Consider the following 16,524-nt stretch of genomic DNA (forward strand, 5'->3'; position numbering starts at 1 on the left):
ATCTCTCTCTTCTGTTTCATAGGGCCAGACCTTGCCCCTGCAATCCAAGGATCTTTCCTGGTAAGCAAACTTCATGCACAGGTTATAGAACATAATGAAGATAGTGTAGAAAGTAATCTTACCCCTAAGGAGTTGCAGCTGATTAGCAAAGATTAGGAACAGGCCTGACTTTAAGAGGCCACAGCTGTAACCAATGAGAAGAGTGCTATAAAAGAGTGGGGTGGCTGGTTGAGAAGGGAACTGGAGTCACTTGGCTGCTCTGTGAAGAAGAAAGAGTCAGTGCTCTGGGGAGATGCCCATGAGAAAACACCAAGAAGGTATGAAACTTTTGGATAAGGAGATAACAGTATGTAACCCCTGCAAGAAGATGACAACACAGGTACTACTAAAAAGCTTCTGAACAAGAAGCAAACATCTGTGTCAACCCACTGGTGTTCTGATCCCAGCATGCTGTGCCCATCTATTGCTAGGAATAGTTTATTCATTCATCTCCATCACCCACCTTCATTAGAAATAATAATCATTTGGTCACAACTTCAAACAGCAAAATTCACTACAAACTCAAGGAGTACACAGAGACACAGTACTTGATGAAATGAATACTCTGATGGCTTATTGGGGGATCCCCAGCTCTGCCACACAGAGTGTGGACAGCAGATGGCCTAAACACTCTCTGTGAGTGCCTTTAGCTCAGACCATGGGACCCAAGGGTATATCTGCCAAAATAATCCTTTTTGCCCTGCCTGCGGTCATATTAAAACTTGATCCAGAAAATAAATCAACCACATGATTGCATCCATTCCTCTCCTGGAGATCTATCCAATACAGTCCAGGAGGTATTGTGAAATAGGGATCGTTTTCCTTAATCCATGTCTGACAATTTTTTCTGAAACTGGAAGAAAGGGAAGGTTAATTCAAATTCATGGCATTTCCTTTTAGTGCTTTCTCAAGGTTGCAATTTTCTTTACTGAACAATTCCACGAAGGAGAAAAAACTGAAACAATTTATTTGTCTTTGGTTAATTAGAATTGTTCCTTGTAAACCACATACTAATATTTTGGCATAACTCTTTGGAGGATAACTGGGAGAAGAGCTGAAATGTAAACAGTAACAGGCACACAGACTAATTGAAGAGAGCATTTCTAGTTCCTCAGAGGTATCAGAAGAAAAGAATTACAAAAATGCAACACAGTCTCAACTTCAAAGGATTACTAGGAGAGGAAAAAAAGGTGAAAGGGAACATTTAAGCTACAACTGAAAAACAGACTGATTTAAAAGCTGCTTGAGAATTAACTGCAATACTGCAAGAACTGCAATCAGAAAGGGATACCATCCCATTACAAAATATTTGTCAGCAAATCTGAAAGTACACATTGAAGGGTTTGCCTTCTCTTCCCTTCATTTTCTTTTTCCTTAAGTGTTTCCTATAATATTTTATTTCTTCTTTCTTCATAAAGGCACAAGACAAATGATCAAAAAGCTTGAATATATAGTATAAGTTGTTCTTATTTTGTTTAAAGAAAAAGTGAAGATATTTTACTTTTCCCCCCTTCTTCTCAAACACTGACTCAGAGCAGTTAAGTGAGCCCACAAAAAAATGAGTCATTGCAGAGCTGAAATGCCACAAGGCTAACTCAGTGGGATACAAAAGCATACCATCTATGCATAAAAGAGCTGCCTGGAGATAAGATTAATTGTTTCTCCCTCTTCTAAAAACAGAAAAATGTTAGAAGCAATTCCTGCAAAGAGGGGAAAAGTCCTGGGTTTTCAGAATCCTAGGGTGTTATTTATCCATGAAAACACATAGCCAACATGCCATTATACTGTATAGGCTCCAGCAAATGGAAACAAAATGTTATTCAGCCAAGATATTACCTCACAGGAGATTAGTCAGTCGTTTACTATGAAAGTAGGAGAGAGTTTATTCTTGGACTCTTCCTTCCTAATGGCAAGAGGATGCCAGCTTGAACTAGATCTCAGGCATCCTAGTGGTTAGCCCAACTTTGCTTTCTTAGGACATGCAGCTTGGTAAAACTAGTGTTTAGCACCATTAGTAACAGCAACCTTTTCCTTCTTTGCTTTGGTTTTTGAAAACAAACAAAACCACACAACCCTTTAAAACTGCAAACTCTTGTTATAATTTTGAATCTGCTCAAGCCTTTCACCCTAAAGCCATTTCACTCTTGCACTTTGGCTTACCCAGTTGAAAAAAAAACACTTAAAAGCCTTCAGTTTGCCCACTTCAGCAGATGGCTGAATGGGAACAAAACACAAAATTCCCATGAAGAGCCTGACCCAGACCCAGCTAAGGGAAGCATCAGCAATCAAGTACTGTTTTGCCACTCACCAGGAGCCAGTCCTCAGGTTTTCTGCTGGAATACAAAGGCCAACTTATTTTTCATGCTAATAATTTGTAACATGATGTACTCCAGGAGTGTAACAAAATAAAATGAGTTACTTCTGACCCACCTAGTGAGCAGGATAGCAAAAGTATTTCACATAATAAGTCAACTGCCAAGTGTGGTGCCACAAATGTGAAACTCACTGAAAAAAAGCTGACAATCCTTTCTAAGACTTGCATTTCATCAAGAGAACATTCTTCAAATCCTGAGTAACAGGATTAGTGCTTTGCACTAACATTCATAAGAAGATGCTCAACTAAAATAGCAGAATGTACCAGGTATCACTTAAAATGGCAGATGTCCCTTCTTCTGTCCCCAGGTTCCAAAGGAAAATTCCACTTTCCAGTAAGCAGACATAGCTGAATCTCCCAATGCACTGACAGACTTTCTAGAAAGGTGTAGATGTTGCAAGAGTTCACTTGCAGTTGCTTTGGAGCAGTGGCACACAAGAGAATTATTAGCAGAGAATTCAGAGGCTGACATTCGAGACCCAAGCACTAGAGGGGAAGAGCTTCACATCCAACAGGCACAATTTGTGGGAGCCTGAACACTAAGTGGAAAACTGTCAGCCTAACTGAAAATGCAGGCAAATCAGGAAAAGGAGGGACATGAGCAAAAAGTCACCCGCATGCCCAGACAGAACTCTGACCACTGGACAGAAAGTCACATGTGTAACATTGGGCATGCTTTGAGCACCTCTTGGGAATCAAACCTCACCAGCAGGCTGGGGAATACCAGTCTGCAACTCCTCCAGGCATCCTCCTGAGGATCAAAGCACTGTCAAATCTAAGGTTGCTCTACATGGGTCCTTAGGCAGAACCAGGTGAAAGGGTTAAAGCAGTGTTACAAAGACAACATCTTAGAGGAAATGCGGAAAGTACCCAAACATGGCTGGATTTTGGACAAACAGTTGCCTGAAGGCATGCCTGGCTCATGCAGTGGGATAACAGGAAGGAGCTCACTGGGTGAGAGCTGCTACATTCACACATTGCCATGAGGAAATACTAGTGCAGTCAGCCCACCAAAGTGTGGGCTCCTTTGGGAGGAGGTGCCTTCCTTAACCATCAGGCACAGGCTTGCAATGACCATGCTGCTCTCACTGTTTCATGCTCCCCTTATGAGCATCACAGAAGCAATCTACTTTCATTGTACATGCACCTACATATACAGACACATCCAATCTACACCACTTATCCAGCTCTGTAGATATGCCCAGAGGATGCTGAAAACAACCAAATTTTAGGAGCAAATCCCTGTTCTTTGTTGAAAACTACCAGCCATTTGTCTATTCGGTTTATACAGTGATCCATTTCTGTATGATGGTTCTGACTGCTAGTAATTACTACTTCAGTTCAAAAAGGAAAAGGTGATTGTACTTGAGTAAGAAAGCACTCACTTCAGCTGGCACAGAAGAGTTCAGATTCTTCATGGTCCAGTGCTTTTTACTGAATTTCAAGGCAGCAAGCTAAACCATGTGCAATAAAACCAAGTGATTCAATTGTTTTGTTTGGCTGTGCCAATCAAGGGAGCCTGCTGAATGCATTTCACACACATAATTTGTCTCAGCATCAGCTGGAAATGAGGCTTTTACCACATATGTATAAAAACTGTCATACTACCTCACATCGGAGAGAATCCCCCACAAACCAGTGGGGAATATAAAAGCAGTCTCTTCCAAAATTAGTTGAACTGGAATTTGGCTGACTCTGAGAAGATGTCATTTTTTCAACATTTTCTTTACCAGAGAAAGATGATTTGACAGTGAACTTTACCAATCAAAGATGAGGTCCCAGCACCTTTGCTAGACACCTTCCTGAATGGTTTAAAAACCCTAGTCTACATTTCACTACAGTATCAAATGGCCAGACTTTCACACTCAGGAAAGAAGTGAAAAGTGTTAGTGAAAACCGTGTGAATGGAAAAGTCAGAAACAGAGAAAAAGAGCAGATTGCAAAGAAATGCTTAATGGACAAGAACAAACAGATCTGCCATGCAATAATATTTGAAAAAAATCTTGCTAAGTTTCTTTAATTCTCATTGAAAACTCTGCCCCAATTAAACATGAGTGGACTAAGTGATGCAAAGCCACTGGATACAAGCACTTACCTGCTCTGTCTCAACAAAGTTGGACACGTGTCCATCATCATTGACCCCTCGGACGTGGAAGCGGACGCCGGCACGCTCACAGCTGATGCGGGAGATGAGGCAGGCTTTGGCCTTCTTGTGGGAAGCATAAACAGTGCGGATGTCCACGACCCCACAGACCACCTTCAGCAGCCAGTCGGAGCAGTTCACCTGGTAGTGCTTGAAGGGCACATGCAATAGCTGGTTCCTGAAAGGTTCAACAACATACAGAGACATTACTGAGCAAAACAAACAGAGAGGCATGGGCGCCACCTGACAACAATAGCTAATTTAATCAAGTAATGTTTTATGACCCCTTTTCTGCTGTACCTTATCTCTGCCCAGGAAATACCGAGAAGTATTGTGAACTACTTGTGAACTACTACAGTGAACTGAACGTGGCAAATTTTAACCACACAGCTGCCACCAAGGTGCTGACTTTATATCTTGTACCTGTCTTATAAATTTAGATGCAAATGTCACCTCTTTCAGCTCCAGAAATTTATATTTGGTAATCTTTTAATAAATTGCAGTAATGTCAAGCTAATCACTTTTTTTGAAGAGTACTGCCTGGACCTAAGCATTCATTACAGGATGAAGAACTGGTTCAAAATCCACCAGGATTTTCAGAAAAAAAAAATTCCAAGCAGAAACTGGATCTGTAAGTCAGTGGAGATATTGCAAAAAGTACTACTAAAATGAAGAGGAACATCTGTTCTAACCTTCAAGATCAACAATTCAAGAAACCTGTCACATCTAATTAACAAATCTAGTCTCTTTTATGATGAAGTTTTTCTTTACTTCATGTCTCAAAAGGTGCCTTTAGTTACATAGGAGGGCCAGGATAATATCTTTTATGGCCCTGCATTGCTCAATAGAGGGTCTGTAAAAGAGAGTGAAACCCCTAAAGAATTGTTCTTTTAGAGTACAGCATTTACCAAAAAAGGTGCAAGGCATTGTTACATTTTTAATCTAAATATGTAACAGAAAAAGCAGCTCCTTTTTTTAGCTCGATTTAGCTCTTTTTAAGCTCAATTTTTGCTATCTCTTCCACCTCTTTCTCCCACTTCTACTTGCATAGGAAGTCCTCACTCAGGCAAATTCCAGTAGAATTGTTTGTTGTTGTTGCAGTTCATTAAACAGGCAGTTTGCATTGCCTATAACTAAGGTCATCTTACACTTTTCATTGTATAACTATCTCATTCTTTACTTTCTTCAAGCATCTATTTTTTTGTCTGAAATTTCCCATATCACCTAAATACCCCAAGATAAATTGTTTTGGAGCATCTTTTTGCCTTTAATGTGATGTTGTCACCACTTTTCCCTGTTCTACAACATACTGCAGAATGGAAACTCTTCAGAATTTACTTCTGGATTAGCCAGAAGCAGCAAATACACTTCTCTTCCAAGAAAAAAAAGTTTCAAAAGACAGTAGAGGGAAAAGGAGATGTTTTAAATGTTCTTTATTATGGGATATTGTCATCTTAGCAGTCTCATCATTGGAGTACAACAAATTTCTGCCATGTGTCTGACTTGACAATGCTTGGTGACCTTTTGGAGAGGGATGCATCATTAGCACAGTTGAAAGCAAGTATTTGTTATGTATCTTTCTTTAGTTTTAAAGTCAACCCACTAAATCTCACCAGTCAAAATCACATCATAGCAGGAAAGATTATTTAGCCTAACTGAACTGCTCTCTCATGTTAATTTATCACCCATTATGAACTTTTTTGCTTATTTAATATTCACCTACTTTGGGCCACAAGCTTCACTGCACATTCTAGCAGCACATTCACATTTAACCCCGCCAGTTATTTTCCACCTACATCAAACCCTCATTTATTTCCAGAACAGCTATGCCTGCTGTGTGACTTTTTGTTTAAAAAGAAGGGGGCAGGGGTGGGAAAGGGTATAGAAATGCAAGCATTATGCCAAAACTTGCAAAGCAAACAAACTGAATTACATCAACCCAGCATTGTGTTTTCTCTTTTCCCCTCAACCAATACTTACCACAATATGAGATAACTTTCCTTTGCTTTATAAGCACAAGAAAGTAAAAAGCACAGAGCATTGTATCACAGCAGTTTTGTTTTTTGTGACTTGTGTTTGCACTGAGCTGTAAACATATTAATATTGATGTTTTCAACATAAAAACTAGTGCACATTACTGAAACAATAAACTACAGACTTCAAACACCTACTTCTAAAAAATAACACATACTTCAGTGCAAACGATGGGATTTATGAACAGTTCAAGCACAGGTTTCCATTAGATAACTTTAAAGAAAAGTATTTAAAAGGACTGCAGGGGAAACTATTCATGACATATAGAGAGATGTTTCTGTAGTATGAGCAATAGATATCTTGTATTTCCCCCTTTAAAGCATAATATGTCATTTTATAATGGCACTTCACTATCAGATTAATTTTAATTAAACACAAGTTACCATGAATTCATTAAATCCACCTGCCCTATAAAAAGACATGTCAATGAAATGAAAGGAGATGCACATGTTCACTTCCCTCTGAGAAAATCTGAGCAATGAGATACAGGTGGGGACAACAGAAGACTCAGGTAGAACACGCAGTACTAACCAGAAGAACGAGTTACCAGATTCATAGCTGTTATCACCCTGCTTCTGAGCCCGCACAGTCAGGTCAAAGTTTGAGCCTGCATTAGGCCACGAGAAATAGAACATCCCAGAGTTCAGTATTTTCTTCAAGGCAGTAACGCGCTCGTCTTCCTTGGTTTCTTCCTGGAGAGGACAGAAATCTGTTGCAGTAATTTTGTAAACTTCAGCATCCAGGATTTTGCCCACCGACGTACAGCCTGTCACCAGGACCAGAAAGTGCAGCCGAGCGTTACCTAGAAAGTGACAGACAGTTACAAAAGGGTTATTTCCAGGGGGACTCGGCTCCTCACCAGTCCTGTCACATGCAATGCCGACAGGGCTCCAGCAGAGGCCAGCGTCTTTGCTTCACAAGAGAACAAACAGGAAAAACAGGCATGCAGGCCGCGTTCTTCACATTTCTGAATTCCTCTTAACTGCAGACAAGTGACTGCAATTGCACAATATTCCATAACACTTCTCCATCGACATCCTTTGTTGCACTAGAGTGTGTTTTCCCCACTGACTTTATGAAGAGCAAAGTGCTTACCATTGGAACAATACTCAAAAAGTCAATTTCATCACCCTACAGAACATAGAGCATTCAGATTCTTTACTGGCTTCAGCTGAAGCTGGGCATGTTCAGACATTTGTAAAATTTCAGTATTACCAATTCTTAAGATTTTGCTTTTTGTATCACTAAAGCATGTACATGATTCAACAACAACCTCAGCTATCACTAAAACAATTACAGCTGCCATAACTGTGAAATCACGAAGCAGCTGAACTTCAGGTCCCCAAGGCTAAAAGATAAATTTGGAGCTTGAGAACATCACTGTAATCAGATCTCTCATACACAGAACCATCTCCACCTCTGCTCATTCTCTCTGAAATGGTAATTAAGAAACAGTAAAACAATTTTTCTGGAAATGCTAGTTTTGCTACAAAGAAACTGCATGATTCACTTAAATTGGCCTGTAATGGAGACAATGTCATCCTAGTCACTCTAGCTAGTAAGATAAGGTGGAAATGAGCCAAGATTTATTAATTTAGCACAGCAGAACCAACAGTTGACCTGCTGAGAGCAAGTTAATTAGCAACGGGCACAGTGACAATCTGGGACAATATGGCTTCAGACCGCAAAAGGGAACACTTAGGATCACTTTTCAACCCTCCAGGGTGACCCACTGTCTGGAAATGCACACCAGCTCTCACACAACAACTACTCTTTTTCTGATACACCAGTAGGGGAGTCCTTGCTTTCAGATAACAGGCTGGCTACAGAAGGTAGAGTTAGAGGTGGTTTTCAGCAGGGCCAGAATATTTGTGTAGGCACGTGGGACTGGAATGGCAGGACAAGGTGGGAGATTAGATCTTATTCATTCTGTTCTGCTGACTCCAGTTTTGTATAAAGGCCAGTGTAGGTGGTATTTACTAGAAAGCTCTGTTCATCACATTTCTTTCTGTAACAACGCTGTGCCGTGTTCTCCTTCTTGAGTGCTTTCAAGACGTGTATTTTCTGTGCTTGTGGTATCGCAGCAGAGGGCCAGAAATACTGATGGTTTATTCCTCCTTTGCACATGACTTTATGCAAAGGAGGAGACACGTCAGTTATCATCACAAGAGTTCATAACTGACCAAATACTGCCCTGCAGCCTCCAGAAAGGGTTAGGAGGAGTTAGTAGTCTCTCAGGATAGCCAAAAGCTTCTGTGACTTAGCTGAAACCATGCAAAACTGATCAGCTCAAAGTAACCTTCACTCACAAGACTTTGGAAGCAATACACAGAAACACTATTAGCATGCCTTAATATCAGTCAGCTTGGTTAGTCACAAAAAACCAGTAGTGAAGGACTTGGAGAGCTGCCTGGCAGCAATGCTGAGACAAAGAGTACAAGTACTTTCATTGCCTTCGGTGACGTAAAGCTTTCCTAGACGGTTCAGAAGACATCAAATGAGAAAGTCAACATCAAATTAGCCAAAGAGAACAAAAGCTTAATAATACAGAGTTTATTCCCTGTGGTTCTGTCCTGGTTGCAGGTGATTGCAACCAGTGGAAAATCACTGAATCTAAACAGAATAATCCTCTAATTCAAGAAGGAATTGAATAGGAATATTTGCCTTAGCTAGAAACTTGCTTTTTCTTACCAGAGACTATAAACTCTTTTTACTTTTTACTATCTCCTCCACTCAACCACTCACCCCCAAATGGGGTACTCATCCACATACTGCAAGGTCCAGCATCTCTACTCCCTTAAATCACTAGCTAAAAAGCTCTGAAAAAGTAATCATGAGAAGGTATTGCATTTTCCCTGAAGTGTAAGGAGATTTGTTTCCTAAAGCTGTGATACGTTTCTGCCACTGGGCAGCAGCTCCACAGGAAAGAGTCAGGGTTGCTCAGCCTGGAGAAAAGAAGGCTCAGGGGAAACCTTATTACAGCCTTTCAATATTTGAAGGGGGGCCTATAACAAAAGATGGAGAGAGACTTTTCACAAGGGCTTGTAGTGATAAGACAAGGGGCAACAGTTTTTCACTGAAAGAGGGGAAATTTAGATTGAATATAAGGAAGATATATCTCTTTTACAACGAGAGTAGTGAAACAGTGGAACAGGTTTTCCAGGGAAGTTGTGGGTGCCTCACCCCTGGGAAGTGTTCCACACCAGGTTGGAAGGGGCTTTGAGTAACCTGGTCTGGAGGCAGTGTCCCTGGCCATCACAGGGGCATTGGGAGTAGATGGTCTATAAAGGTCTCCTCTGACTTGAGCCATTCTACAGTTCTATTCACACAGAATAATCTCTTGACAGTACTCCAAATTAGAGAGCAACTACCAGGCACTTCTCATGATACCTTTGAACAAAGACAGGCTGGCAAAGGAGCTCACACTTACAGCCCAGAAACTGGAGAAAAAGGACGAAAAGAAAGATTTAAGGTATGTTAAAGCTAGCCTGCTTTGCTACTTGGTCCTCCCAGGCTGCTCTGTGAGTTGAAGTGGTCTTCAGAACAGCTCTAACTTCTCTTATTTGCTTAAATGACTCAGGATTTGCTGCAAAACAGACAATGCAGAAACCCAATAACATCATAGCCCCAGCTCAACACAAATCTCTCTGACTCTGTACCTTGCAAAAAAGTCCCAAGCCCCATCCTCTGATAGCACTTTCATTCCAGGTGGTATTTGGACAATGGTCCTGGGACCAGCTCTGGGCTATCACTGCACTGTCTGCAGGAGGAAGATCCCTGCTTGATGCACATGTCCTCTTGGAACAGGGAACAAGCTAATCACAATATCCTATCCTCTGTGCCTGTGTCCTGCCCATTTTATTCACAGCACAGATGTAGCCATTGGGTTCTGAATGGAGGTAATGCTTCTGTCAACCTTTCACCCTTTTAGAACCTTGCACAGCAGAATTAATGCTGCCAAAACACTGCTCCACTATGATCTTTTAGTCATGTTTCCATTAAGGTATAAGAAATTACTCACCACTAAGCTATACAGCTAGACACAGAGAAGGCTTTCCTTGTCTTCCCTTCTTTACCAGCAACATCTAGATAGGCCTACAGTTTTAAATTATAACATGAAAGTCCTTCAGATTTCAGTTGCCTTTTCAGGTCAGTTTCTCTTGGTACCAATCACCAAACACCTCAGCTGTAGACTATTTACCATACCCCACCTTGGAAAATAAAAATATTTTTATTTCTCCTTTAACTTACACAAGTAGTTTAAAGTAAAATCCTCATTAATACTAGCCTTCTAAACTGTACACATAGAAGAAAGTAATTTAGGAATGTAAGAACTTCAGTTGAAGGTCACAACTGTAGAAATGTCCTTCCTGTCCTTGGGATGCAACATGGAATGTTTTAAAGAAATCTCTGAAATAATTTTAGAGGAAGAAGTGAAGTGTTCCTTTCTGGTCATGCTTTCTACAGCAACACATCTATGAAAAAGCAAGACCCACATATAGTACTAAAAAAAAAATAATTTCAAAGTTATGGCCAAACTTTGATTTCAGATAAAAGGGTACAAATGTTCATGCATTGTGACCAAGATCATTATTTTGCCCTATTACAGCTATCAATCACTACAACAATCTGCAAAGAAAACTTTTGAAGAAATGTAAGAAATGTTTTGCTCACAGTGATATGAGCTGAATGCCCTTTTATTAGGTTGCACAAGAGAGGCAGAGGATGAAGAATATTTAGCACAGAAACAAGACAATAATAATTTCCATCCGTTTTTTCAAACGTTCTGGTGAAACCAACTGCCTTTATCCAAGTTGAACAGGAAATGCAGTTCTGGTACGTCACACTGTACAATAATAAGCTGCAGTTTCTGTATTTAACCTGTCTACACAACTCAAGGCAATTGTTTCCCCTGCAGCTTAGGGGATGATTTCAATGTTGCCTATTTTGAGCTATAGTGAAAAGGAGTCCAATATTCAATTCTTATTTTGTCCTTCTTAACTGTAACTATTTCACTCAAGACTGCCTTTTCTTTCCAAAATAATTTTCTCCAATTTTTGCTCTTTCTCCATTCCATCACAGTCATGCACTCCCTCAGACTTTTCCATTTCCACTCCACACATACTCCATTCCATTTTGTAGACCACTAAAAACCAATTTTGCCTCTCATCTATCTTCAAAAATAGCAACAGAACACAGGAGAGAAGTACATTCTAACCATCTAGCTGAAAATTCCTGAGTATATCTACAACAGAATTATGAAAAGAGCCAAGACTTTCCAAACTATCATTTTAGTCTCAAAGATACTCCTCTTTCTCTTTCTTCTAAACACAACCACATTTTTAGGATATGTGCAAAAGGAACAGAAGACAGGTACTTAGTTGTCCTTTTCAAAATATCTTCCTTTCAACTATACACTGTATATGTACAAGAGTGAGAATATATACACAATCTCATGAATTCAGAATGCCTCCCCAAATACAGCAGCTGTATTAAACCAAACAACCTATGTGCTGATGGTGTTAAAATATCCCCTTATATATGCATCTCTTCCTGACATCACAGTATCTGAAAAAAACACTGTAAAGCCAGCTCTTTTAACACTTTGCTTAAGATGTATTTGTCACTGCTAGATCTTCTTTGGCAGCAAAATCTTGGCTGAGGTACAGCTCAGAGAGACTGTACAATTCATTCTGCTGCCATCCATCTCACAAAAGAAAGCAGAAGAACTTAGTGAGTCATGTTAACAGACATAAGTACATACAAGTGAATGTTATTACTGGTGGGAAACATTAACTTTGTGAGTCAGTTTCACATATTTCATCTACTTTCTTGTGAAAAGCATGATCTATTTTGGCAGGCATACAATGTGATTTATTTGGATTTCTAAGTAGCTATATTTACAGATTAATTAAAATGTTCAGAGACATCTTTCATGTCTTGGCAGAAAGTTTTCCCTTCTGCTCTACAAATATACTCTTAGCATCTCAGTGGAATGTATTTTCACAAATACTCTCAGTTAATTTAATACTTATGGTCTGCATGTTTCCAGTAGTAAGAAAAAATGCTGATACTTCTGAACAAAGTCTATGCAATCACTGAAGCTCAGAGAAGAGCTAGCCAATTATGCCTTTGTTAGCAGCTGCTAAAATACATTATACAAAAATGGAAAAAGCTACACTGCATTCCTGTGGTCGTTTGACTCACCCTGGCTGGATACCAGGCGCCCACCAAAGCTGTTCTGTTACTCCCCTCCTCAGCTGGGCAGGGGAGAAAAATAAAATGAAAGGCTTATGGGTCAAGATACGGGCAGGGAGAGAACATTGAGCAGTTATGGGCAAAACAGACTTAACTTGGGGAAATCAGTTTTATTTATCACAAATCAAACCAGAGTAGGACAATGAGCAAAACACCTTCCTCCACATCTTCTTTTTCTTTTTTCCCAGGCTTAACTTTACTCCCAATTTTCTCTTCCCCAGTGGTACAGGGGGATGAGAAATAGGGACTGTGATCAGTTCATCACACATTGTCTCTGCCACTCCTTTCTCCTCATGGGGAGGACTCCTCACACTCTTCCCCTGCTCCAGCATGGAGACTCTCCCATGGAAGACAGTCCTACTTGAGCTTCTCCAGCATGACTCCATCCCATGGGCTGCAGTTCTTCACAAACTGCTCCAGAGTGGGTCCCTCACAGAAGGTGCAGACCTTCTGGAACAAACAGTCACAAATCTGGCCAGTAAACTTGCTCCAGGATGGGCTCCTCTCTGCATGGGCCCTTCCAGGACCCTGCTCCACAGTGTGCCTCCCAGAGGGTCACAGCCACCTTCAGGCATCCCCCTGCTCTGGCATGGGCTGCAGGTGGGTCCCTGCTCCACCATGGATCTCCATGGGCTGCAGGTGGGTCCCTGCTCCACCATGGACCCCATGGGCTGCAGGTGGGTCTCTGCTCCATCATGGATCTCCATGGGCTGCAGGTGGGTCTCTGCTCCACCATGGACCCCATGGGCTGCAGGTGGGTCTCTGCTCCACCATGGACCCCATGGGCTGCAGGTGGATCTCTGCCCCACCATGGACCCCATGGGCTGCAGGTGGGTCTCTGCCCCACCATGGATCTTCATGGGCTGCAGGTGGGTCTCTGCTCCACCATGGATCTTCATGGGCTGCAGGTGGGTCTCTGCTCCATCATGGACCCCATGGGCTGCAGGTGGGTCTCTGCCCCACCATGGATCTCCATGGGCTGCAGGTGGGTCTCTGCTCCACCATGGATCTCCATGGGCTGCAGGTGGGTCTCTGCTCCACCATGGATCCCCATGGGCTGCAGGTGGATCTCTGCCCCACCATGGACCCCATGGGCTGCAGGTGGGTCTCTGCCCCACCATGGATCTTCATGGGCTGCAGGTGGGTCTCTGCCCCACCATGGATCTCCATGGGCAGCAGGTGGGTCTCTGCCCCACCACAGACCCCATGGGCTGCAGGGGCACAGCTGCTTCCCCATGGTCTGCACCAGGGGCTGCAGGGGAATCTGAGCTCAGGCACCTGGAGCACCTCCTGCCCCTCCTTCCTCACTGGCCCTGGTGCCTGCAGAGCTCTTTGTCTCACATATTCTAACTCTGCCCTTCTCCAGCTTCAGCTGGGCAGTTTTCTTCCCTCTTCTTAAATCTTATGCCAGAGGCACTACCCCTGTTGCTGGTGGGTTCAGCCTTGACCAGCAGCACATCTGTCTTGGAGCCTGCTGGCATTGGCTCCATTGGACACAGGGGAAGCTTTTGGCAGCGTTTCAGAGAAGCCACACCTGTAGCCCCTCCTACTACCAAAACCTTGCTACACAAACCCAGTACAATTACTTTGTAGCGTTAATCTTCTACATAAGCAACAGCTAAAGGGATGGAACTCACGTGTAAGATGGAAAGTCTAAACCAGACTGTGACAAAAACTCGGCAGACGTGTATCTTTGCTTTTTGAAACGTTCAGAAGCAGAAAAGGTTTGCTTACCTTCACTTACCATTACAGCATGACCCTCTGACTTTTCACTGAATTTTAACAATCCCTTCCAAAGCAAGTCCTGTACCAGAACTTGTCATCTAATGCTAGAACAAGGCAGAGGTACAGTGACAAAGCTCAGAAAGGAAAAACCCTCACACTTTCAGAGCACTGAAGTTAAGCATATGTTGTTTGAGAAGAAGTAAGGACATGAGAAACAGTAAGGCTGAGAATATTTCACAGCCCATTTGAAATCATTCACCTTTTAACATGAATACGAAAATTGGATATATTTGGTTCCCACCACATACAAAAACTACCCTTATATGTAGCTTGAAGAGATTGGATTAAATAGCTACATTCCTTTATTACTACAACAGGATTCATTAGACTTCTATGAAGAAAAACAGACCCATGTGCCAAGAAAAACTAATCACGAGTCCTCCGCTTTAAATTACATTAGCAAATTGATATAAATCTCCAGAGAAATGTCTAATTAACTCCACAAGAAACAAAACAAACAAAAAGTCCACATTCATTAAAAAAGACTAGAAGGACCTACAGTTTTAAATTATGACACAAAAATTCTTCAGATTGCAGTTGCCTCTTCAGGTCAATTTCAAGCCATAGTTTTCAGGCTGCAAAATGGCAAGCAGGGTATAAAACTACACAGTTATATCTACTGGCCTAAATACACCAGTGCTCACACCACTACTGCCTTTGGTAGACTCCTTGACCAAGCATCAAGTTACACGGAAAAGTCTTGTCATTTCTCCAAGTGAAAATTAGGGCTCATTGTACCAGCCCGGGAACAACGTGTACAGTGCTTTTTTATTTATGCATCTAAATCATCTGTGATTTTTAAGCACTGTGTAAGGCCCTATTATCTTCAAATCAATCACTGCAGTTCTCTTCTTAAAACATGTTATTTCCATTAACATTCCTGCAGGCAGTGTAATGACAAGTCCTTTGCTAAATCAAGATTCCCAAACTGTACCGAAATTTACATTGATGACAATAAACATTTCTCACTATACTAATTGAAGCCAGAGGCCTTCTTCTGCAAATCCTTATTCATATGAATGATTAAAGGCAATTAGGCATTACAGCAAGAACTGGCAATCTGCAGTACTGTACTCTCAGATGACCATGACAATCAGTGTCTAAACATGATCCTTAAAGAAGAGAAGAATTAAGAAATCATAGCTTGCCTTGGACAAATGTGGTAGGGGAAGAAGAATGGCAATTATCTTCAGGCAGCTAAGAATGTCAGACAAAACAAATTAAGAAAAAAATCCATCCATCATTCAGTAATATGGTTTTGGCCCAAAACAGAAAAAGAAACAAATATTTTCCAGACTGTACATGACAAAGTGCAACTAGCTTTCACAATTTAAGGAATTAGACAACTTTAGCCACTTGTTGTCATTTAGAATTGTCTGGGCATTTTATAATCTCAGGCATACAGATGGTGACTTACCACATTTAAGCTGAAGCTCTCCTAAGCAGCCGAAAGCATCCACGAGCTTTTCATACTGTCCTTTAATTGCATCCTTTTCTTCTGGAGCTAAGGAGCAAAGAGAAAGGCAGGAAACTTAGTTATCCAGTAAAATTTTCAGATTGCTTTTATTCCTATTGCATAGGAACCAATGTTACCTAAGTTGATTTTTCTCAGTCAACAAGACTACAGTGCAAAGGTAGGTTTAAAATGCTGTAAAACTATAGAGATTAAAACATGAAGGGACAGAAATGCCCATCTCCACACACCACCCTAGAAGAAAAAAGAGCGCTCGCTTTATTTTCAAATCAACCTGGTTGTTAGTAGCAATTTTATTCTATGGTTCAGATGCCACAGATAAGTCAGAATAAATAAAGAAATACATGAGCACATGTAAAATTTACACTGCTCTAAAATAAGAGCAAGAATAAATCAGTCTTGCCATAAGCTAAAATA

At 41.2% G+C, this 16,524-nt stretch overlaps 1 protein-coding gene across 1 annotated transcript in view; it reads right to left on the reverse strand.

Moving 5' to 3' along the window:
• The window catches only part of SYNJ2 (synaptojanin 2), a 56,164-nt gene extending 40,041 nt beyond the window's left edge, over positions 1-16,123 (reverse strand). The window contains exons 1-3 of the mRNA XM_058019968.1: positions 16,051-16,123; positions 7,122-7,392; positions 4,509-4,734 (exon numbers count right to left, since the gene is read on the reverse strand). Of these exons, the coding sequence (XP_057875951.1) occupies positions 4,509-4,734; positions 7,122-7,225 (330 nt within the window). The 5' untranslated portion in view covers positions 7,226-7,392; positions 16,051-16,123. The remainder of the gene's footprint in view (positions 1-4,508; positions 4,735-7,121; positions 7,393-16,050) is intronic.
• Between the last annotated feature and the right edge of the window lie 401 nt (positions 16,124-16,524).

This window comes from Melospiza georgiana, chromosome 3 (assembly GCF_028018845.1).
Source record: "Melospiza georgiana isolate bMelGeo1 chromosome 3, bMelGeo1.pri, whole genome shotgun sequence".
Lineage (NCBI taxonomy): Eukaryota > Metazoa > Chordata > Aves > Passeriformes > Passerellidae > Melospiza > Melospiza georgiana.